Source organism: Castanea sativa, chromosome 1 (genome assembly GCF_040712315.1).
Source record: "Castanea sativa cultivar Marrone di Chiusa Pesio chromosome 1, ASM4071231v1".
Classification (NCBI taxonomy): domain Eukaryota; kingdom Viridiplantae; phylum Streptophyta; class Magnoliopsida; order Fagales; family Fagaceae; genus Castanea; species Castanea sativa.
The window spans coordinates 59,965,890-59,992,191 of record NC_134013.1 but is presented as its reverse complement, the minus strand read 5'-3'; the positions used below and the strand labels follow the sequence as shown (position 1 = coordinate 59,992,191).

At 34.8% G+C, this 26,302-nt stretch overlaps 1 protein-coding gene across 2 annotated transcripts; it reads right to left on the bottom strand.

Annotated features, from left to right (window-relative positions):
- Positions 1–2,464: 2,464 nt before the first annotated feature.
- LOC142621831 (ABC transporter B family member 27-like) lies at positions 2,465–11,467 on the bottom strand. 2 transcript variants are annotated; one of them, XM_075795198.1, is made up of 18 exons: positions 11,327–11,467; positions 10,979–11,204; positions 10,191–10,265; positions 10,047–10,082; positions 9,885–9,959; positions 9,170–9,294; positions 8,119–8,218; positions 7,632–7,803; positions 7,435–7,553; positions 6,602–6,712; positions 6,337–6,481; positions 5,843–5,975; positions 5,524–5,599; positions 5,079–5,144; positions 4,806–4,913; positions 4,538–4,645; positions 4,238–4,435; positions 2,465–2,987 (listed from the first exon to the last, which is right to left on the bottom strand). In XM_075795198.1, the coding sequence occupies exons 2-18, from the start codon at positions 11,060–11,062 to the stop codon at positions 2,784–2,786; spliced, it is 1,935 nt and encodes a 644-aa protein (XP_075651313.1). In that variant the 5' UTR covers positions 11,063–11,204; positions 11,327–11,467; the 3' UTR covers positions 2,465–2,783. The 2 variants fall into 2 exon arrangements, with proteins under 2 accessions (XP_075651313.1, XP_075651314.1); XM_075795199.1 differs by having other exon boundaries at positions 11,321–11,392.
- Between the last annotated feature and the right edge of the window lie 14,835 nt (positions 11,468–26,302).

Below are 26,302 nucleotides of genomic sequence, written 5' to 3'. Positions count from 1 at the left end.
CCTTTTGAAGCCTAGGCCTCCTGTAGCCTTTGAAGCACAGATCTTATCCCAAGCTTTCCAAGCTAAAAACTTTCCATCCTTCTCCTTAGGCTTCCATCAGAATTTTCTTGTGAGCTCATCAAGCTTGTCACAGACAGAGATAGGGACTTTGAATGAGGACATGGTATAGTTAGGAATGGTATGAGCAACAGAGTTGATGAGAGTGCATCTCCCGCCCAAGACAAAGTTTTACTTCTCCATCCTGATAGTCTTTTTTCAAGCTTGGTTAGTGAAAACTAAAGTACTTGGAAGGGGACTAAGAAACATGGGCGCCCCTAGATAAACTGCATCTTTCTTGATACTCTTCATTTAGAAAATGTGTTTTATGGCTCTTGCTGTTTGCTTTTTAGTATATTTGGAGAGAGATTCTGGATTTACTGTTGTTTAGCTTCTGCCCAGACAAGTGGCAGTATTTTTCCAAACATTCCAGTAGAGTCGATGTATCTTTTCTAGTGGCTTTAGAGAAGAAGATGATATTATCAGCGTACATAATGCGGGAAATAGCTGGTCTGTTGATGCTGGCTTTGACTCCATGGATATTTTGATGAAATTCATGATATGAGCCTACATAATGAATGAGTGTGAAAGTCTATGATTATTGACTTTAGTTCTTGCTAAGTACGAAAATTTCATTTCAAGAAATCATATTGCCACAAAGCTACTACTATGTAAGAGGCCCATAAGTGATTCTATTTTATACGAAAAACACAATAATCCCACTCCCTTACAAAGAATTTGCTACCTTAACATATGCCAAAAATTAATTTTATATATTGAGTCCGTTTGGATAGAACTTATTGCTGAAAACTGAAAACTGAAAACACTGTAGTAAAATAATTTTTTAATGGGTAAAAAAACACTGTTCACTTTTTTTTTACTGTTTATATGCCTTGGTGCACTGTTCATGTCCCATGAACAGTGCACCAAGCGCTGGTCTTTAAAAAAAAAAAAAAAAAAACGCAAACGCAACAGGAAACGGGGATCCAAACGGGCAAATTATACTTTCTATTGCAAATGGAATTCACAAAAGTGAAGTCTTCAACTTTTGGTGGAAAATGAAATACGAAATAAAAGGAAAAATATATGCAAATTAATTTATAGCATCCTTTTGTTAAGGAATTTTAGTTTTACAAATTTGATCTTACAGCTAGGTCTTTATAATTTATAGAGGCACTCTCTTTTACTCTAAAGAGGAGGGGGGGGGGGGGGCAGCTAGGAATTTATAATTCATAGAGGCACTCTCTTTTATTCTAAAAAGGAAGGGGGGGGGGGGGAATGGATTGAAGTTGACTGAAATAGACTAAAGTGGACCGAACTAATGTTGTTCAACAGAAATGTACCAATAATAAATATTAGAGCTATAAACTTTATTTGGTGAGTAGTTATTGGTAAGTAAAAAAGGGATGTAGATAGTGGGTTTAGAAGAAAACTAATAAGAATTTGTTATATCAAAAGTTTGTAAAAATATTGTAAAAAGTGTCTTTAGCATTACTCTATATAGATAGGGTACACCCTTAGTAGGATCTAAATAGTGTTAATGAGCTCTAGCTCAAATCAAATGGTATCTCAATTGAGGCTGTGGGTTCAATTCTCAATTGGTGCATGTGAAACTTACCCAGGAGGGGGAAGAAGTCCCAAACAATTGCATGCATATGTGAAGAGTGCATGACTTGACTATTTCCTAAAAGAGTTAAATTTGTTAGACAAATTATTTTACACACCCTGCAAAAGAAATTGAAGTCAAAAGAAATTGAAGTCACGATTTCTAACGTTGCACACACTAATTTACACACTTCCAAAAGCAACTGGAAATCATTACTTGAAGTCACGATTTTAGTTGTTTTTGGTGGTGTGTAATAACCACCACTCTTTCTAAAAACTTTAATGTCTTTTATATATAACTTTAGAATTACAGAAATTATTATAAAATATTTCACAATTGTTAAATGACTAATTGTCTCAAACTGCATATGTATGTGAAGAGTGCGTGACTTACCTATTTCCTAAAAATTCTAATGTCTTGTATATATAACTCTAGAATTACAAAAAGTTTACAAAATATTTCATAACTGTTAAAGTGGCTAATTGTTAATAGTAGATAAAAAAAATGAATAAGAATTAGTAAAAATTTGTCAACTCAATTATTATGAAAAATATTGTGTTTGTAGCATTACTCTTTAATCTATCATAAAAAAATTGACACTTGCTTGAACAATAAGTTAATCACTTATATATACCCACACACACACACACACACACACACAAATGGATTATTCCGAAGGGTATACATTTTAATGCCCTTCTAAATTTAGGATTAATAATTTTTTTTCTTTCCCAAGAAACTAAAAGTAGAATATACCCATAAGTTAGGATAGAGTATGACATAGACATGCACAATGATAGTTAAAATAATGCAATACCAATCGGCAACAACCAATTTGAATCAGCTGCGTATTCAAGCCAAGTTGATAGTGTCAGCATATGTGTTAGGGCCACCAATATTCCTTAATTGTTTAAGAAAATCACATTTTTTGACCAAACGACTCTTGGAGCACTCTGGATATCAAATCTGGAAAGTAACAAGGTTTCTATACATGTTGTAAGATTAAGTACAAAAAGGTCTTCATAATCTTTTAAAACAAGAACATTTATGAATTCAAAGACAAGTCATTCCATAGGTGAAGCCAGTATGGGAATTCCAGTCACAAGTGAACTCACTTCTAACTGAGTTTTGTAGTCTTAGACTACAGTTCAGTTTTGGGGACTTGTAATTGCCGCCTCACTAATGCAGTGTAAATTCCATCCTGGCTGAGCAGCTCATCATGGGTGCCACTTTCGGCTATCTGGCCATCTGATATAACTGCAACAGTGTCTGCACTTTGGACAGTTGAAAGCCGGTGTGCTATGACAAGAACAGTCCTTCCCCGCATCAGAGAATCCATGGCATCCTATAGGTTGCATGAGAATTGGTTAATATGTTTGATAATGAACGAAATAAAACTTCGAATTATAGGCAGACAAAATCAGCATATTTTGTAGCTCTGTTCTCTCTCTTCCTTCCCTGAATTTTCTTCTTCTTTTTCCTCCTTATAGGAGAGAAATGAAATGTGGTTTAATACCTATAATTACTCGCCACCGTCAACTTAAAGCAATACATTCCAATGTACAACAACTGTATATTTTGTAATGAAAGGCCAATGGCAAGGAGTAGCTTCGAACATGCAACTTATAGCATTATTGGGAACAAGTTCAATGCTCACACTATATAAATCATTCTTGCTACATGTCATTGGCAGAGAATGCATTTTTATTTTCTTGATGAGACTGGATAGTAGGTAAATCCAAAAGGAGAAAGTGGAGGGGTATGCTAGAAGAACAGCAACAATGATGAATGGTTGGGCAGGAAGAAACTGGTGGTGCTTTAGAGGAGAAAACTATAAGAGATTTTGAATCTTACAGAATCAAATATCTAATCTAATATAAAATATAAAAGCAGAATCAAATCACATCACTACTTTGCACAAACATAAATCCTACAATTAAAATTCTTCTATTGACCTAACATTGCACAAATATTAGTCCTGCAGCTAAAGGACTTCAATTTACCAAGCTTTGCATAAATATTAGTCCTACCTCAATTCTGCCTCGTATGCTTCACATAGTTTGAAGCTTTAACAAGTTGCCCATGGATGATGGGATTGTTTCGAGGTAAGTCCATCTTTAAGCCAAGATAACTCAGCTCAATCAAATTTCCAAAGGTGCTGGGCAATTGCGGGCAGAATGTTCAGTGAGACACTGATGACAAATACAATAACAAAATTGCTGTCCCAGGGACTGTCAGATTATTCCCTTTGTCCCGAATTGCTGGGGTTAGTTATGGATCCTCAATTAAACAAAGACTACCTTAAAACTTATTTTGAGTCACTAGTTGTCCCAGTGACTGTTGGATTATTCACAACCATCATTGTGACATTGGAATGCAAGTTGAAAGGTCAGGATAGCCTAATAATTTTTCTTCTTTCTTGATATTATTTTCTAATGAAAGGTATTTTTTCATTTGCTATTGTTTGATAAGACACAAATAATTAACAAAAAGAACCAAAGCTTGGATATTTTGGACATCAAAAACTCTCTATGTCCTGCAAAAATAAATTAGTACTGTCCAAATGGATGATTTACTTAAATTTGCTGATCTCACCTGAACAAGGTATTCACTCTCAGCATCTAGAGCACTAGTGGCTTCATCCAATAGCAAAACCCTTGGATTCATTAGGAGTGCTCTTGCAATTGCTACTCGTTGTTTCTGGCCTCCTGACAGCCTCAATCCACGTTCTCCAACAACAGTTTTATACTTTTCTGGAAACTTTTCTATGAATTCATGTGCATTAGCCATTTTCTGAAATATTTATCACTTTATCAGTATACAAAAATAGAGTAAATAAAAATAGAAGATGTTCATTTGTTCAGAAGGAATGAAAACAAAATGATTGAAACTCACAGCTACAGTTTCTATTTCAGTTGAGCTAGCATTTCCATTGAACCCGTAGGCAATGTTTTCTTCCACAGAAAAATTGAAAAGAACAGGCTCCTGGCTCACAATACTTATCTGAAAAGTATAGAAAAGTAGGGTGTCAAAGCAATCTCGTGATTCTAATATTATCAACTCTGATCCACAGGCTATTTTACAGGGGATTTTAGAGGAGCTAAGTCCCTCTACCAAATCCTGCTATATCATAAGCAGAAAATTATTTTGAAACTAAAATTACCTTGCTGTGAAGATATTCATGTGATATTTCTACCAGGGGAACCCCATTTAGCAAAACCTTTCCCTTGAGAGGGTCATAGAACCTCTCAATTAAGTTGGCTATTGTCGTCTGCAATACAAAATTAAATAATTTTAACATTCTACATAAGTCAAATTTGCTGTACTCATTCGACAAAGAGGAAAAAATGATGATTTTAGAGCCTTAGACATGCTCTAATTGTTGAAAGACCATCAAGAGGGAAAAAAATGAAAATGATAAGGATAATAACATTACTTTTCCACCACCACTTGGACCAACAAGAGCAACTTTTGAACCAGGCCTCAGTTTTAATGTTATACCCTGCAATTTAAACAATGGTTGTAGATAAAGTCACAAGGTTAAAAATGTTATGCTTACTATTCCAATGTTGATACATGAAGAAAATCATAAAAAACACTCACACTATGCTAAGAAAGTTCTTACATGGGTTCAAATGTTTATGACCCATTAGGTAGGAAAGACATACAAAGAAGATAAATTCTTACACAACTCAAGCCAAAGAAAGACTTCAGGGCAACAAACAAGAGTCAAATTGAATCTTAGAATTAATGTTACATTAGCACAGTCAAAGTACATAGGTAACTTGATGACATCATCTCGTTGGCAAGAAAACGTTTCTTAGTATTAGTGCTCATCATTTTCAAATTCGCAGCATAATGTAATTAAGAAAAACTGCTACCTTGAGAACCATATGACTTGGGCGAGAAGGGTAAGCAAACCAGACATCATCTAATTCCACATCTCCATCTGGATCTCTGCCATCAAAGCCACAACATTACAGATAAGAATTTAACTTTAATCTCAACTGGAGGATGAAATATGAGATAGTGTACTTATTGCCCAATGGTCTACTGCTTTTAAGCGTAAGAATGTATCAGAGTAAATAGATGATTAATAGTAAATTTTAAGGTATTATTTCCCAAATCAAGGGTTATGGTGTGTGAAAGAGAGGGAAAGGGACCCCCAGGGAGAGGGGTGGGGGATTTAAAGTAACTGACCCTATGGGGCACTTATCTCCTGCTGTTGGCATGGATGAGACACGATCCAGGAGCTGAAAAACTCTCCTGCTTGCTCCTGCAGCTTTCATTGCTGTTGTATACAATCCTGATAAAGAGGATACTGAGGATCCAACTGCAGACACAGAAATTTCACAATTTTGTAAATTTTTAGTAGCTATAAAGCTTTCAAAGAAAGAAATAAAAGAGGCAGTCACAGGCAACAAAAACAATGATATTGAAAACATGAAGGGTTTGGCTTAGAAGATTGGTTTATCATAACCCATAATATTCAGATACGGTGATTAACACCTTTTTAAAAGCAGAGCAGAAACACAATTCACGTTACTGTTTATCAAACTGGATTACTGGAATGGCCTCTTAAGTCTTAAGAGGCTAAGAATTTTTTTAAAATTTCCCAAGTTTCAAAACTTAATTTGAAAACGTTTTGTCCCTTACAGTTACAATTTACAGGGTATAAACAATGAGGGAAGCACCTGTAAGGCTATAAAGAATGAAGGATGTAAGAGAGCCTGCAGTCATGGTGCCTGTTATTGTCAAGTAAGCTCCATAAACCACCACTACGATGACAGATAATGTTGATGCTGCATTTAGCCCTCCAAAAAATAGACCAACTACTCTCTGTATCAGAAAAGGGAAGCCTTAAAAGCTTTAAATTTTTTCTCAAATATTCATAACTAGGAAATGCACTCACAGCTTCCAATGAGAGAGAGAGAGAGATAAACTAATCAAGACACTCACAGCTTGTCTGAGACCAAGGTTCAGTGTCTCATCAACTTTTTCTGAGTAATTAGAGACTGCATAAGCCTCTTGAGCAAAAGATCTGACTGTCCGAATGGCCCCAAAAGATTCCTAAATATCAATATTGCACAGGAAAAGCGAACAAGTTAGAATTAGAAAAAAAATTGAGTAAAACTTTCCTAATAATGAGTTACTTGCCTGTTTAAATCATATAGACCTAAATATTATTAACAAATTGCATAGGGTAAAATTACAAAGAATCCATGCAAATCAGTTTAGAATTTCTTATGAGTTAACTTCTTTCCTATTTTCATCTTCTTTAATTATTTGTTACCTCAACTATTATATAACTCTTCTTGTGAACCTATGATTTCTATCTCAATGGAGTTAAATTGGAAATTTGCTCCCAATTCCCTCCGTGGATTGAATTCAAGAGTACATCTAAGTAGTGCCTATATCCTTCGTTACTTATTGAAAAATAATAAAAAGGTAGCTCCTATATCTTTCCTTAATGTTCCCTTAATATAACTCTTTGACGCAATTAACAAAGTAAAGTCTTTGCTTTTCCTTCCCCTTGTCTCAGGCTTAGCAAGTTTTAAATATCCTTCTCCCTCTCCTTCAAAGTACCTTTTCCATGCAATTCATCAAATCTTAAATCTAAACTCTCAAACTTCCATTCTGACATCCTTTTTGCCACTTTGTATTCTTCCAAAAACAACTATTTATGCAATAGGAATTTAAAAATATAAAAAATGGATGGTTTCCAGTGCCATGCACTAAGCAATTAAAAAATTGATAAATAGCAATATAACGTTCATATTTTGCTTACAAACCTCTGCAATTGAGGCAGATACTGCAGCTGCAGCTTGAGTTGAATGTGAAAGTTCACGAAGATAGCGCCCAAATTTTCGTACAGCAACTGAAATGACTGGCACTACAGCCAAAGCCAACACTAAACAGGAAAGCATACAATAAGAAAAATAATCACTAGACTAAATGAGCATTACTCAAAGAAAATAAAATCACTTACATGTTAATTTCCATGAAGATGAGAACATGAAGCCAACGCCGATAAATGCAGTTGTTAGATTTCGGAGTGCCTCAGAAAGATTGGTAGTGGCTGCATTCTTTATGATCTGTGTGTCTTCAGATAGCCTGCTTAGTAGTTCCCCCGTTCGAGTAACATCAAAGAATGCTATTTCCTATTGAACCATGCAGCATCAACCGCACCAAATGGTATTTAGAGTTCCACAGCAATACTAATAAGATAATTAGAGTAACTTGATAATTATTGACTTCCATTGTTCCTAATACAGCTCTCACACTAAAGAAGTTATTCACAGTTTGAATATGCTTCCAGCATGATGATATTGATATAAAACCCAAAAGACCAACCGTACAGTGGTTTAGAAATGGGTATACATTGTGTAAGTTTCTATATGTCCTTTGCAATTCTGTGTTTTTTTTCTCACAGGGAGCATTCCAGTTTTACAAGTTCGAGAACTTATGGATCTAACCTGATTGATAAGGTGACTGAATAAGTCCTTTCTCAAACGAGCTACAACTCTTTCACTAGCAGATGCAAACAACCATGCTCGAAGTGCTGTGCACAGTGAACTAAAACAAAAACCACCGTCAATTATCATTAAACAACATAAGCTAACATAGGCTCTTAAAATTTGATATAAGGACAATAATCTTGAGATGGTTATTTCAAAAATTTTATTATTATCATCCTTTTCAAGCCGTCATATATGATAGCCAATTCAGCAATGCTTAACATTATCCATATTTGGCAGAAAGCATGTTACCGCTAGGAAATGCAGTTAATAGAGATCTTGTTAAATTGGAGGGTTATTGAATTATAAATGTTTTCATTTTCTGGTGCTAGGCTTTAAATTATAGTTATGTGAGCAGGAGAAGTCTGAAAAAGAAATTAGGTTATTAGAAGTTCTAAGAATTTGTACTTATCTATTTCTGGTTGGAAGAAAATTGAGATTCTTGCCTCTGTATTTCTAATTTGGTGAAGGTATCACTGTATTAATAGCTCTTCCTTGTTTTGGCATTATGAAAGTTACGGAGTTTCCTAGCTGCCCAACCCCAACCACCCCCTCCCCCCCCACCCCACCCCTCCCCTCTTTTTTTCCCCAAAAGAAAGAAAGGTAAATTATGGAACTTTTTTATTTATTTTGTTCTAGCCAGAGCATGCTTTTATTTATTAAAATTCGTAAATAAGTATGGTAAATATGTACTTCTGAAAATCTATCATCTGTTTGAAAACCAATTTGGAGTTGTTCCTATTGCATCATTATGTTGTTTAAGTTTGTACTTCATTTATTCATATCAGTTTGTTCACTTCTCATTTCCACCGGTAAAGGATTTGTATGGATGCCTTATGTGAAGTTGATTACAGTGATTTTATTTTTTCTCCAAACTAGTCCCACCCACCCATATTATGTGTTCCTCAGAGTGCGCTGATTCAGAACAGCAGCCAAAGCACTCCTATAACTTACAGTCCTTAGAAACTATTTAAACTTAGTGCAGCAAATACAAGAGAGTATATCATACCCGATGACAACTATCAGCACAATATCCAATATGGTGTCCTTGATGGCTTCTAGAGCTTCTGCCTGCTGTTCAGGAGTTCTTATTTCTGTTGATACAATGTCTATTATCATACCACCATATTTTGGCTGCATAACAAGAATCATTATGTTCAGAGAGGCGAGTTTTGCAATAAGAACAAACCAAGTAATGAGTTAGAATTTATTCCTAGATATTAATGGGAGAACATTCAGAGAAACAGAAATTTTAGTGTCCCTTGGCTTGTGGAGAAAGCAGAAGTTGAGTCCACAATGCTCCACATGACCAAGAAGTTTGTATTTTTTATTGTAATCTTCAACATGTCCGAAGAGCATATTGAAAAAAGATATTTATCTCAAAACAGAAAGAAAAAGATTTGGCCATGAAGCTCTTGTTGTTGGAGTTGAGAAGCATACTGTTAGATATATTGGCTTATAGTGATACACTAAATGTTATTCGATATTTTCACATAAACTCTGAAACTTGTTGTAATTAAAATTGATATATGTACACACGCACACGCACATTTAATTTTAGCACTGTTCAGTGACAGTGAGCCAATAGAAATCCTAAAAGGTACTTGGCAGTCAAATTAACAATCCATTCACTATATTTGTGTTAGAAGATAATTAGGGGGGGGGGGGGGGAATAAAAATGAAACAGAGGTCTTGCACGGCCACCAATAAGTAAATCAACATACAATCAGAATACTTGATGTGGATGCTATCAACAATGCAATGGTGGCAACAACTAGCTTCCCTGCATCTGGTTTTGCCTGTAAAACATGAGGATTTTTACCGTATGACATATTTCAGAGAATCCTTACAACATTATCAAAACCCATCACAAATTTCCCACTTACTAGTGACAGTACTCTAGAAAATCCAACATTTGCGGCCTGCAGCATTTGCCAAAGAACCAAAACACAGTTATAAATTTTGACAAAGCAGCTTTGAATCAAAGATGAATAAAATTTTAGTGTTCAAATGACTAGAGTAGCGTTTACCTCTATTGCATCACCATGCTCAAGGTCTGTCGCTTGTCCATCAGCTGATTGGTCTTCATTTGCTTTCCTCTTTGCCTGCATGAATCAAAGCAAATTGGCTTCCTTTTGAAGTACCAATTAACAAGGACTTTAATGGTCTTATTACAGTAAAAGATTTAGTATTTTCCTTCCAAAACAAACAGACGCTATCAAGCTCTGCTGATAAAAGGTAAGCTACACATAAAACATGGAACTAACAAAGAAAGTAGTGGAATTTTAAGGAAATGGGATTTAAGAAAGCCAGCTCCTGTACTTAAAAAAGGTTGTAACCAGTGTACAAAACTCCCCATCATTGACTGAAACTAAACAAACAATATGGCAAGGTAGTTATGAATCAAATGCAAACCACAAAACAATGGGAAACATTAAATTCAACATTGTGGCCTTTTTTCTTTTCTTATACCAGTAAACTCATGGAACTTAAGGATTCAAGGAAAATGAATATAAAGAGCAAGTTAAAAAAAATTGAGTTAGCTAAACCATAAGATTTTCATAAAAACTCTTCCAAATTACAAGAAATTATAAAATAGCATATCAAATAACAAAGCAATTGTATATGTAACCAAATTCTTGATATGGACTATGGAGCATGGCATGTTTAAGCAAATTGAACAAACATGACATGATCCTCAAAAAATATAACCCCATCAGGAAAATAAAAAAAAAACTAATAATAAAGATGCAAATTTTAACCCAAAAAAAAAAAAAGTAAAAAAAACCATAAGAAGAATAAGAAGAAGAAAACAAACCTCCTTACTCAAAAGAGAAACTCTCTCACTCCCAGAGGAAACAATAGACTTAGAGGCCCAATCTAAGTGCTGCTTCTTGCCCATCAAAGGAAGAACTGTGTGTTAACGGGAAATGAGAGGGAGGTGTGGGAGGTTAGAAAGTCGTTGGGAGTTACTGTGTCAAAACACAGAGACAAAGATCTTCAAACAACTAACTGTTTAAATTTAACCTCTGAGAAAGTGTCTCCTATAAAAAAAGAAAAAGAAAAAGAGGAATTTAGTAATAAAAAATACAACTTATAATAATAGTTATATAGCTCAAATGGGCTTTTCTTGATTCTGGGAAAAAAAGGCCAGATGAACCTCCACCTCCTGCCAGCATTCCCAAGAGTCAATGATGAGATGAAAAAGAGAGATTCCCACCCTCCCTAGGTAACTACAAAGTCTACAATCAACAGCTACCAAACTAAATACTAAATATTTAGGGTTTTATTTATTTTTGACTGTTTCTTCTTTTTTATATATAATTTTTTTTAGTTTTTTATTATGTCCCTTGCACAAGATAATATGCTTTTAGAACATACATTAACCGAATTTATAAAAAAACATATCTCCTTTCGTATTTTTTATTTTTGTGTGGCTGTGGGTTCACAAAATAATAAGTTCTACCAATACCATGTGGGCAGCCACAGAGAATTTGTTTTGAGCTCTCTATCCTTTGGTTTTTTTAGAAAGTTTTTTCCCATGTGCAGACCATAGTACACAAGCGTGCTCCTCCACATCAATATCTTTTGCCTATTAAAAAATTTAGTTTGTACAGTTTGAGCTAAAAATAAATTTACACGATTCAGAAAAATTTTGATTTATTATTTGTAAATTTTAAACAAAATTCTCACTTCGATTGAAATGTGGTTCAGGTAAAATTTGGTCAAACACATGTAATAAATTTTTTTTAAAAAAATTGATGGATTTATCTAATGATTTTTAAGGTCTCTTAAAGTTTTGAGTTCAAAACTCATAACCAATATTTTAAAGTTAATAAATTTTTCAATAAAAAAATATATTTTAAAGTTACTTTCGAGTGATTCTTACTATGTTCTGTATAGTTAACTTGGATACTCAAAAAGTTTGAGAAATCTACTTTAAAAAAGAAAAAAAAAAAAAGGTTTATCAAATTAGAAAAAACATCTTCTTTCTTATCGGGGAGTGCACTAAGCATGGTATTAGTATATTTGCAATTCCTCTATTCAATCACATCAATCAATGTCTCAAACTAAGGGAGTACTTGAACAAAATTAGGGAGAGTTCTTGAATAATTAGATATAAAAAAAGGTTCTCATTGTGGCTTCCCTCAAAGGCTCAAAATAAAACGATATTATTCATTAGATGCTACTTGACTACAAAAATATGAAGAATAGTTTGAATTATTCCTACTAAGAGTGGAAAGGGCATAGATGCCTACCTCAGTCACTTTTGGTTGGGTGGTATCCTTGCTCAAAGATTGATTGTGCATCACCGGTTGAGACCTAACTCTTATTAGGTCATGAAAATCACTTGTATGGAAAAAAAAATTAGTACGAACTAATAAGAAATAACTAAGATAAGAGAATTATGATTTTTAATACCTATACCTTAAAATTAATATGCACATTTTTTAACACATAATAAAAAATTTGAAGAGTTTATTTATTAAATTGTTGATGTGACATGGTCACATTCATTATTAGTTGCCACTTGCTAACTTTTTAGAATATCTTGATTATTAATTTTAAAATATTCTAAGAATTTTTTTTTTTTTATAAAAAAAGATGACATTTGCTTATGGTGAGCAGCTGTTAATTGTCACTTAATTTTTGTTTCCTTTTTCATTTTTTTTTGTAAAATAGGTAAGAGAGATAGTTGTGAAATTTTATCCAAGTTCATATAAGTCCTAAATCCTAATCATTCATTTTGTGAAATTCTATCAAAGCCTGAGTATTCATAGTTAATCACCCTTGATATATAAAACTGTTTAGTGTTCTTTAGCTTCACAATAACTTCATAATCATACAAGAATCACATCCAAGAAGAAAATCAAATTCTTATCATTAAAAAACACAACGGAATTGTAGTATGCGTACACGTGGGATATCATCTTTCCCACTTTACCTAAAAAAAATTCTGGTCTCTACTTCTTTTTTAAGGTAATACTATTAGTCTATTACTATATATAAAATTAGAGGAGCAGGACACAAAGTAGTACGTAGAAAGTGCCAAACAAAAAGGGACGGCAAGATTCGACCCGTGATAGCCTAAAAAGTTTATGGCTAATAAATCTGTCAAAATCTTTTGGCCTTCTAAATAACTTAAAAATTCTTTTTTGGTGGAAGGGTTAAAGTGTTTGATTATTATATTCCACTCTCTATAAGCACAAAATCCCCAGAACATCGACCCCACTCACTTGTAGCTTGTGATTTGTGATATCATATTCTCAGTCCAATAATTATATTCTCTATCTTCCTTTTTAGCTTAATGAGTTTGATGATACATGTAATTAGTGATGATCTGGTCAGAGGATCACTGAAAGAGAAAAAGAAGCAAACTTTTAGTTACTGATGATCTCGAGTGGCTCTACAAATGCTTGTACAATTGGGCCCTATAGTTTTCTTATACCCTTTCTTGGATACCATAAGGTTTAGGCCCAACTCAAGCCAAGTTTTTGAGTTGGGCTGCCATTCTATATGAGGGTTAAGGTCAGATAATTTAGGACCAAGCCTACTGGAAATTGAAGAAGCCAACACTGGAAAAGAAAAAAACAAAAGGAAACAAAAGAACTATTGAAGAAGAATAGGACGAGAAGATTAGCAAAGCGCAAGAGGCGTAAACTTGAGCACTGAACTGTAGGGACATGTTTCTAACATGACTTAAGGAGGCGGGTCTTAACATGCCCCGCAAGGAACCATAAATCCTCCTTGATTGGAATTGTCGTAGGACGACTAGGCCTATGACAGTTCATCACCTTCAAGCCTAGTAGACTCTCTCAAGCCCACTCGTAATTATTATTTTTTTGGAAACGAATCCAACTTGTAATTTTATATTTTTATTACAAGACAAAACTTTTGCTTTAGTAGAAATTAAATAATACAAAAATCTTAGGTTTTAGTGACCATATTTTGGTCCCTGCCGTTGGTAGAGCATGTGGACTTTGTTTTTGTTAACATGTATAGTGTTGTGGGATTTAGGCGTAGTTTCTTGTATAGCGCGCGTTATTTTGTCTTCTGTGCTGCTTTACTTGTCTTAACGCTTATATTTCTTGTCTGCTTTCGTATGCCTCTATATAAAGACATTTCATGTATATTTTTTCGGTGAGAAATACGGCATAATCATTCGGTATTTCTAACATGGTATCAGAGCCACTGCTCTGACCTTTTCTTAGCAGTCTTGTCTTTATTGGTGTTACTTCATTCTCAACATCGCTTCCGCCATCACAGTAGCCGTCACAGTTTTTCACTGTAGAACCTCCGACGTCTTCCAGTCGTTGTCCTTGGTTTCGGACTTGCAGCCGCCATTGTTGAGGAGTCCCGCACCACATAGACCACTACACTTACTGTCTACGCCGTGCATCTTGCTCCGATAAATATTTTTCAGGTACCACAGTGATCATTTCCTCCCGATCTACTCAATCGTGGAAATCTCGCAGTAATTGGAGTTGGCACGCGCCCTCACGCGTCGTCCAAATCTTTTGCACTAAAGCTCACGCGCCCACGCGCCACCACACACAGAAAGCCTTCCTTATATGCCACCAAACGCTCACACGCGCTGCACGCACTCACACGCCCTGCATGCGCTTGATTTGCACCTGCTGACGTCAGCCCTAAGTGACGTCATCACTGCCTCATCATCAGCTGACGTCATCGTCCATTTGCTTGCTGATGTCACCTGCCACGTCATCGTGGACCAGACCGTTGACTTTGACTGCATGTTGACTTTGACCGTTGACTTTTCTCGGGCTGACTTTATTATTATTATTTTTTTGCAGTCTAGATGCTCCTTACCTAGTTTTTCGAGTAGATTTCATTTTTGCATATTTTGCTTCTAAATGAAGAATAAGGACAGATCTTTTTCCTTTTGCAACAATCGTCGCCGACAATCTAGCAAACATTTTTGCAATTTTTGCAAACGTTTTGGCCATAATATTGAGACTTACTATCAGCGCAATAAATTAACTGTTTCAATTTCTACTACTACTATTGCTAACATTGAGAGTGTCCAACCAATGACTCCTGTCTCTGCACAGTCTAAGTCTTCAAGTCGTACTTTCACCATGTCCACAGATGACCTTAAAAACATCATCGCCAATGTCATTTGTATGGTTGGTAATGCATCTTATCCCTATTCTCTCTCAGCTTTATCTGGTATGTCTCCTTCCTCTTGGCTTATGGATTCTGCTTGTTGTAATCACATGACACCTCACTCGTCTTTATTTTCTAAACTTAAACCTGTACCACACCCTCTTACTATTCGCACAGCAAATGGTTCCACAATGTCTGGTCATAATATAGGTTCCGTTTCAACCTCAAATCTCTCAGTTCCTGGGGTCTTTAATGTTCCTGACCTTTCTTACAATTTGTTTTTTGTGGGACAATTAGCTGAGTTGGGTTATCGCATTATATTTGATTATTCTGAGTGTATTGTGCAGGATCTAAGGACGGGACATGATCTAAGGACAGGAAAGGAGCTAGGAACCAGTCCCAGAGTTGGGCGTATGTTTCTCGCAGACAACCTTTGTCTTCCACTTGTTGCTTCTGTTTCTGTTGCCGTAGCTGCTGCAGTTTCTTCTATTCCTTCCTTTGCACTTTGGCATGCTCGACTTGATTACACATCTTCTTCTCGTGTACAACAATTGGCTTTTAGAGGTTTGTTAGGTTCAGTGTTTACAGAACATTTTGATTGTGTATCATGCCAGTTAGGAAAACAACCAGTTTTGCCTTTCAATACTAGTGAATCAATATCCACTGATATCTTTGACCTTATTCATTCTGATGTTTGGGGACCTTCCTCTGTCTCTAGTATTGGTGGATCTCAATATTTTGTTGTCTTTGTTGATGATTACTCTCGCTATAGCTGGATTTTTAATATGAAACATCATTCTGAATTATTGCAAGTATATTATAATTTTGCAAAAATGGTTGAAACTCAATTTTCCAAACGTATCAAAATTTTTTGATCTGATAATGCTCTTGAGTACACTCAATATGATTTCTAAGCTGTTTTGCATTTCTATGGCACTGTTCATCAACTTACTTGTCCAGGTACTTCTCAGCAAAATGGTAGAGCCGAACAAAAACTTTGTTACATTCTCTCTGCCAAAGTTCTTGCTCCTTTTTGGGACAAAGCTGCTCTTCATGCTGTTTATGCTATAAATCGCATTCCCAGTCCTGTCATCCAAAATCAAACTCTATATGAGCGCCTTTTTGGGTCACCTCCAGACTATCACCACCTTCACTCATTTAGCTCTGCTTGTTTTGTTCTTTTTCAGCCATATGAGCATAACAAACTTGAACCTAGGTCAAGGCTTTGTTGTTTTCTTGGCTATGGCGAAACTCAAAAGGGGTATCGGTGTTATGATCATGTTTCTCATCGTCTTCGTATCTCCCGCAATGTTGTCTTTTGGGAACATCGCCTCTTTGTCGAGCTCTCTCACTTCCGTGCTTCTCTATCTTCCTCTTCTGTCTTAGATCTATTTCCAGATGAGGCACATATTCCTTCTGTAGCTGCTTCTGACCCTCATGTAGCTGCTCTTGATCCTCTTGTAGCTACTCCTGATTCTCCTATAGACTTCTCTGTCCAACCACCAGATATCCTTGATCCCTTTCCTAGTTCCCCCTTTAATGAACATGTGGAAGATGAACAGGTCGAAGACGAGCTACCCAACCCTGATCTTGGGTCCCTGCTCCTGCTCCGCCTGAAGATCATGTACAAGACATTCCACCTCATCACTCAACTCAGGTAAGGTCCATTCCTGCACATTTACTTGACTATCATTGTTACACTGCCCTTTCTACACTGCATGAGCCTCACACCTATCGTGAGGCTTCCACTGACCGTTTATGGCAGATTGCAATGAAAGAGGAACTTGATGCATTATCTAAAAATCATACTTGGGACTTGGTCGCTCTCTCCCCTGGAAAATCTGTGGTTGGTTGTAAGTGGATCTACAAGATTAAGACTCGGTCTGATGGGTCCATTGAGCGCTACAAAACTCGTCTTGTTGCAAAAGGTTTTACATAGGAGTATGGGATTGATTATGAAGAGACCTTTGCTCCGGTTGCTCGTATCTCATCTGTTCGTGCCCTCTTAGCTGTTGTTGCTGCTAGTAAATGGGACATTTTCCAGATGGATGTCAAAAATGCATTCCTTAATGGGGATTTAAGTGAAGAAGTTTATATGCAACCTCCTCCTGGTCTTTCTGTTGAATCAAACAAGGTTTGTCACCTTCGATATGCACTTTATGGCCTTAAATAAGCTCCACGAGTTTGGTTTGCCAAATTCAGCTCTACCATCTCTCGCTTTGGTTACATGACCAGTCATTATGATTCTACCTTATTTCTTCGTCGCATTGACAAAGACACTATTTTACTTCTTCTATATGTGAATGATATGATCATAACTAGTGATAACCTCAGTGGCATTCAAGAACTCAAGGATTTTCTCAGTCAACAGTTTGAGATAAAAGATCTTGGACATCTTAGCTACTTCTTGGGTCTTGAAATCACTCATTCTACAGATGAGCTTTACATTACTCAAGCCAAGTATGCCTCTGAACTCTTGTCTAGAGCTGGACTCACTGATAGCAAGACTGCTGACACTCCAGTTGAGCTTAATGCGCATCTGACTCCCTCAGGGGGGAAACCATTGTCTAATCCCTCTCTTTGCAGATGTTTAGTTGGCAACCTAGTTTATCTCACTGTTACTCGTCCAGACATTTCCTATGCTGTTCACCAGGTGAGCCAGTATCTATCTGCTCCACGATTGACTCACTATACTGCTGTTTTGTGCATTCTTCAGTACCTAAAGGGCACTCTTTTTCATGACCTTTTCTACTCTGCTTAGTCTCCTCTTATTTTTCGTGCATTTTTTTATTCTGATTGGGCAGGAGATCCCACTGATCGCAGGTCTACCACTGGTTATTGCTTTCTTCTTGGTTCTTCTCTGATTTCTTGGCGAAGCAAGAAACAAACTCATGTAGCCCGTTCCAGCACTGAAGCAGAATATCGTGCCCTTGCTGATACCACATCTGAGCTTCTTTAGCTACGATAGCTTCTCAAAGACTTAGGTGTGTCTACATCCTCTGCTACTCCTCTTTATTGTGACAACAAGAGTGCCATTCATATTACTCACAATGATGTCTTCCATGAACGGATTAAACACATAGAGATCGATTGTCATTTCATCCGTTATCATCTTATCCATGGTGCTCTCAAGCTAATCTCAGTCTCCTCTATAGATCAACTTGTAGATATCTTCACCAAGTCATATCCTAAGGGACGCCTTCGTACTTTGATTGACAACCTCAAGTTGGTCTCACATCCACCTTGAGTTTGAGGGGGCTGTTAACATGTATAGTGTTGTGGACTTTAGGCCCAACTAGATTAATTGTATAGCACATATTCTTGTACTACACTCTTACTTATACTGCACTCATATTTATTTGTACTGCACTCATATGCCTCCTATATAAAGGCACTTATGTATATTCTTTCAGTGAGAAATACAATATAATCATTCAGTATTTCTAACAGTTTAACTGAAAAGAAGATACTCAGCAAAAAAAAAAAAAAAAATTTGAAAAGGAGATATTAATATTGAAATTATTGGGCAAAACAATCGTTTTATTAACTTATTACTTTTTGTTTTTATGCCCTCAAACTACCACTTGGATGCTCATTGCTATTTACGGAGCTCCTCTAAGAAAGTTACAAAGAAAATATTTTTGGGAAAATCTAGAAAGAATTGGTGAATTTTTCGGGGATAATTCTTAGTTACTTTCGAAGTACGATAATGTAGTAATACCATGTTTCCATACTCTCAGAGTACCTAATAATATTTTGAATTTGTCATTGACCCTTGGTTTTGGTTGAGAGATTTTAATCGTGTTGCTTCACAAGAAGAAAATAGTGACCGAATAATCTAAAAGTGAATTGAAGTAATTTTCTTGACAATTTTGTCTTTATTGACCGAGGTTTAATAAATTCACTTGGTCAAATAAAAGACGGGTAAGGCATAATATTAGGGAGAGAACTTATCATGCCGTGGTCAATAGTGAATGGAGAAATGACCTTTGAAAAAGTCTAGGAGAAAATGCCTAAGTTATAAACCATTTTACAAATGTTTTTTTTTACAAACAGTTGATATAGTCAGTGGTTATTAGCAACTAAAAAAATGATGTTAGTAGTGGGTCTAAATGAGAACCAGTAAGAATTTGTCATATCAACAGTTTATAAAATTATTGTAAAATAGATTGTGGATGTAGCATTACTTGAGCCTTAGTTAAAAACCTCCAAGCCATAACCTCCGACCACTAACCCTATAGACACAAATGGGAGAGAAAAGGGTGGACCCGAACCTTTTCCTTAAAGAGACCTGGACTAGAGTCATTACAAAATTTTGAGAAAAAGACATGAGAGAGATTCCTTAATACATTCTTGCAAAAAAAAAAAAAAAAAAACCACCAAGTAAGACTTAAGATGATGGAACAAAAACATATTTGGCTCAATCCAATTCAAGCTAAAGGAATTAACAAAATCAATAAAGGAACTATGTACAGGTGAAAACATTAGTCTAACTAGAGTCAAAGAGTGAGAACTCCAAAGAAGACAACAATTTAGAATAAAGTAGCTTCCTACACTTGACCTTAACACAAGATTCTCCCACATAACTACAATAGTAAAAAGGAGGAGGAACAAAATAGAATTTTTGTGAAAAAAAGGATGAGAATTTTATATCCCCAAGAGAAGAGATTGAAGGTTGCTTTGTCAATTATTTTGAAAATTTATTTAAAACAAGCATCCTTCAATTCCTTGAAGAGGCATAAAGACTAATGCAACCAAGTATCATAAGAGAAGAGTCTAAGGAGTTAATTAGAGTTTCCAAAGAAAAGGGGATTAAGGAAACAATTTGTAATATGGGCTTTCTAAAAGCTCTTGAGCCAGTTGGCATGCCCCATTTACTCTCACGAAAGGCATAATAATTTGGGCATTGTCTTAGAGCGATTCAGTAAATTAGACACATATGTAAAGATGTAGACTACCTAGATAGAACGACTCTTTGAAACTTCACCATTCATGTGTGGGAGGGGAAGGGGGGATTCATAAACAAGAGAATGCTACAACAATTTCTCATTACAAAAATAGAGGGAGCTACAAAAGTGAATTTTTTAAAGCAGATTAGCTTGTATAATTTGGTGTATAAGACAATCTTTAAGATCATAATGAATACGTTTAATAGGATACTCCCAAAAAATGCTCTCTATGGCAAGGAGCTTTTGTCCCCTAGAAGGATGATTCAAGACAACGCCATTATTGCACAAAATGTAATAGGGGATATAAGGAAAATAAAATGAAAACAAGGTTTAATAAATCTTAAATTAAAATTGATATGGAGAAAGACTATGACACAATGGAATAGAAATTCATTTTGGAAATAATGAAAAGGTTTTGGTTTCTCTGAGACTTGATTGCATCGTTCTAGTTGAAGAATGCATCTTTATCCAAACATTCTTTGTTATGATAAATGGTTAATCATTTTGGTATGATAAAGTTTGAAAGAGGTCTAAGGCAAGGTGACCCTCTCTTTCCCTTCCTTTTCATCATAAGTGTTGAAAATCTTTTAAGACTCCTTTAGGAGGATGAACGAAAATGAAGTATGTGGAGATTCAATCTAGCCCATGGAGGCTTTAATGTAAGCCACTTGCAATTTACGAATAACTCAATTATTTTTGTTAAAGCAAACCAAGGAAATGTGGAGAAAGTATGGGAAAACTTTCAAAGTACAAAGATTGGTTTGATTAAATTGTTAAATTTAAGAAATTCACAATCATATTTAGCAAAAGCATCCCTCTCATAATAAAGAGTTAAACATGCAACTTCTTCAAACTCAAGTTAATGGAATTGCACTCGAAATCAAAATCAAGATTAAGCAACCAAGATCAAGTCAAAATTTTAGAATTTGAAAAGTTTTTCAAAATTATGATTTTTTTAGTGGGAAAATAGAAAAACTAGTAGAAAAGAATGTGGGGAGGGTTCCATTGATAGGATAAAATTTGAAACCAGAAAACCTTGGAGGCTTGATGGAAATGATGGGGGTGGTAACTATTTTATAGGAGAAAAGTGGCATGTGATGATTGCGAGTTTGCTCACGGCCATTGTTTGCCGTTTCAAATCTTCGTAATCCATCACTCGAATCAAAGGGAATTGAAAAATATTTGCATTAACACAAAAATTGTGTCGATCTAACAATCAGATTTTGAGCTAGTCCCCACTATATGTTATAATTGACCCCATCATTCTACAACCAATCTTGATGATCTACCATTTGATTTGATTGAAATTTTAACAATATTTGTTTCAACATAACAATAGTTTTGATAACGGTTGAATTTTGAGGTGAGTTGCGGCATGTGATCATCATGTGCTAGTTCAAAACTTGGTGATCCACCACTCAGTATGAAGGGAGTCAGAAAATATTAATATTGACACAAGAATCTTTTCTGTCAGGTCTTGAGATAAAGGTAGTTAAAGTTAGTTGGTTAAACCTGGTAAAACTTGGTCAACATTTGTCAATTATTATATTTTGCTCTGTAACTTTTGAAATTTGAACTAGTTTGACTAAATTTATCCAAGCATAGGCGTCTTTGGGGTTCTACTTCATGTCTCAATTAGAATTAAATAAATTTAAATTCGATTTTAAAATTTAGTCATATTATGATTAAATTTATTACAAAAAGGAGAAAACCTTTTAACATAAAATTTTAAAATCAAGAAAATAAATTTATTTCTAGTTTTTCTTGAAATAAATTTGTTTTCTTCTCGATTTTAAAAGGTTTTCTCATTTTTGTGATATTCTATTCGTTTTACATTCGATCTTGACAATCTGCCCTCATTTCGATTTCGGAGGGAATTAAAATGTCTTCGTATTGACATGAGAAGTGCTTCGATCGAATGATCAGATTTTGGATTGAAGTAGATAGAAGTTGGTTGAAATGGGTCAAATTTGGAAAACTGGGCCAAAGGTTGGCAGTTCAATATATTTGGAGGGTTGTTGTGGGCCGAGATCTTTTCTTAGTTTTTGCGTAGAGCTAATTGGTTTCTTTTGGACCAAATGGAGCAGTTGTATTTGAAGTTAAGATTTCAACTTTTTACCAACCCATTAATGAAATTGAATTTTAAAGATTGGATTTCAACTTTCATCTTCAAAATGAGATTTCAACTATTCGCTATTGCATATTTGATCCAAGGTTGAAATTGCGTATTAATTTCATCCAAGAAATAAATCACATCTTCAAGATACGAGTTTTTGTTATAGACCTGTTGTGCTTTCAGCACCGTGACTGTGCCAATTCACTAAGAAATCGTCCCTTTAGGATGCCATTTCACTCTGCATCGCATGTTGTAGAGGAAGATTCAATTTCAAAAAAGCACCGTATACAAATCAGAAAAATAAATCAAGGAGTACAATATTTTTACAATTCATTTTCTAATCCCAGAAGCCCATATTGTTATGCACCAACACTGAGTTTCGGACTATAGAATCCGAGTCCTACACCTAGTCCCAATGGGGCATACTAAACGGGCCAAGACCGTTAGTTGAGCTAAACGTGGACTAAGACCTGTAGTTGTGCTATCTGGCCCAAGTTCTATTCTAATATTTTCGTGTAAGACTGTTAGCTAGTCTTTTTTTAACATTAAATAATTGTTTTATTTTAACACAGCTGTGAAGATATTTAGGTAGAGAAGAAAGTGAAGACTCCAAAATTATTGTTGATTTTCTATTATTTTTGGAAGACCTGAATGAAGTAAGCATACCCTACAATGGTTGATAAAAGAAAAAGAAGCATACCCTACAATGAGAGCAACGTGGATCATGTGAAACTGTGAAGCTCAAGCTAGTCGACAATGTGGCTGACAAGTGACAAGTATTTTATAAATTACAATCATTTTCCTTTTAAACTTCAATATTATTATTATTTAATTATTATATTATTATTATTATTGTTTTTGGTGCAAAGAAGTGGGGATTTCGTTATTTATTATTTGTTTATCCCTAAAGGAGCCACAATAAAAAAATATTGTCCGAGCAGATTAGGTATTACGTACCAAGTCCCTAATTACTACTATTTGGCAAGGAATAAAGAGAGAAAATAAAAGACAAAAAGAGAAAAGAGTTGTGAGTCTCTGTGACCCACTTAAAAAAGCTAAAGTTGATAGACAAATTATTTTCATTGCAAGATTCGGATCATGTGCAATTATTGGATAAGTTTTCTGATATAATATTTTATTTTGGAAATATTTATTTATATAATATATTTTACATGATGTAAACCCTCTTTGTTTTTAAGAAAAGTTAAACTTTATAGTTTTAAAAATTAAAAAATAAATTCTAAATTTTTTTAAAAATAATTAGGGTCCGTTTTAGAATTACTTATTTTCGGTAGTAATATGAGACAAAAGTTAAAAGTTAGATATTCTAAAAAAATATATATTAAAAATTAGATGTTTCAAAAAGTTGAAAGTTTAGATTATTTAAAATAAAGTTGAGACAAAAAGTAGTAATGTAGGATCTGTTCTAATAAGTAAAATAATAATAATAATAATCACATCCCAAACTCTCACCCAACTAAAGTCTATAATTTCAAAAGTAAAAACTAAACCTAACCCCATTTAAGTGGAACAGTATTATGTCAGGGTTTAATATAAGTTGGTATATAATTTGTTAATTTTGAAAACTATAAAATTTATAGGATTCTTGCCTGTACTACTACGTAGCGTATCCCTAATAATGGCCATACGTCGTAGTGTGATGACATGGCATACACCAGTTTGACGTGCCAAGCTCCCCAGATTTGTTCCTATGGATTCATGTGTTCTTATTGCTCGATCTTGGGCTTCTGTTTGAAACTCAAAGGCATACACCAATCATCAGTGGCGTATACTTAACATCCTGGACAAATCCGTAAATTTAGTTTAGGTGAAAACAACATTTTGATCTCTACATTTTGGTGTAAAAGTTAATTTAGCCACTACATTTTAGTAGCAGTTAATTTAGTCTCTGTTATTTTTAACTTGAATCAATTTGGATCCTGCCATTAACTTACTAATAGAAAATGCATAAACCGCAAACTATTTGCATTGTTGACACACACATGACTACAATAATAATATAAAATCAAATAATTAAATATTAAAAAAGCCACGTAAACATTTTAATAAAAAAGAAAATTCCACGTTAAACAAAAAATTCCGAAAAAAATTAATTGAAAGAAAACAAATAAAGAAAATGGTTTTAAAAAAAATCCACAATTTCTTCTATTTACTTTTCTATTCTTATTGCACTTTCTTACCTCCCAAACACAAAGCAATCTGAAAATCCCAACATAATGAAACTCTTTACCGAATTAAACACACAAATAGAACCCAACAAACACTAATCACGAACAAACACTAAAAAGATCTCAACCTGCCCAAATCATATCAATCCTTTTACCTCTCTAATGTGAAGTAGAATAAACTGCCATAGCTTTTCTGGAGTCCCAAGCGCACCTAAAATCATGCAAGGTAAAAAGACACTAGTAGAAATCATTTGGGGGACAAAGTTGAAATCGTATGAAATTTGGCAGGCTGAAGCGAGATGACATTTTGAACAATAGTTGTCGCTTTGCTATGAGGTACCCCTTGAAAATGACAAATTCCTTCATTCAGGTCTTGAAAACTGCGATTTTGCCATTTATAGTAATGTTGTTTTCTTAATAACTTTTTACTCATAAGTCAAATACAGTCTTACTTGTTTTGGGATGACCCTTAAGGTCAGTAGTTTATGATTTTGCATTTAACTTAATTTTGCCACTTTTGGTAAATTTCGGTATTTTGTCACCAAATTGCGTAATTAGTGTGAATTAGGGTCTTAGACGTTTTTTTTTTTTTTTTTAGCATTTATATGTTTTGTAGCTATCAGAGGCAAATTAGACTATTATCAATAAACTTAGACGTTTGTCAAATTTTCTGTTGGTGGATTCCAATTTTTATCACCTTGTGGATTCAAGGAATCCCTCGTAGATTCGATGTTTACTACCCAGGAACTAATTGTTTAATTTCTGTCTATCAAAGAGAGCATTATGTGTTCTTTTTTCAGGCTTCTGTGACATCATAATGATTCCATTTTGCTGGTACGGATAGGATATTATTATCCTTACCTATATTGGCTAGCAATTGAATGACAACAAAAGAAACACAAAATAAGCAATGGATAAGTGTGGACTTGATTAAGGAAATCTTGAACTCTGTGGACAAATTTGGGACATTTCTAATGATTTTATTCAAGAGTGCTCTACTGGTTTTCATACCAGAATTTACAATGTAATCTTCAGAAGAATAAGGACTTAAATTAAAAATAAAATACTCACAACAACCACCGCTACTTCTTAGCAAAAAACATTAAACTGCCTAAACAACCTATAATGTTAACATTGAAATAACATTTGGAATTGAACTCCAACTCTAAACTAATTGATGGTTGAAACGAAGAGATTGAAGGTTGCATCGTCAATTATTTTGAAAATTTATTTAAAACAAGCATCCTTCAATTCCATGAAGAGGCATAAAGACTAATGCAACCAAGTATCATAAGAGAATAGTCTAAGTAATTAATTAGAGTTTCCAAAGAAAAGGGGATTGAGGAAACAATTTGTAATATGGGTTTTCTAAAAGCTCTTGAGCCAGTTGGCATGCTTCCTTTACTCTCATGAAAGGCATAATAATTTGAGCATTGTCTTAGAGCGATTTAGTAAATTAGACACATATGTGAAGATGTAGACCACCTAGATAGAAAGACTCTTTGAAACTTCACCATTCATGCGTGGGAGGGGGGGGGGGGGGAGGGGGGATTCATAAACAAGAGAATGCTACAACAATCTCTCATTACAAAAATAAAGGGAGCTACAAGAGTGAATTTTTTTAAGCAGATTAGCTTGTGTAATTTGGTGTATAAGACAATCTTTAAGATCATAATGAATAAGTTTAATAGGATACTCCCAAAAAATGCTCTCTCTATGGCAATGAGCTTTTGTCCTAGAAGGATGATTCAAGACAATGC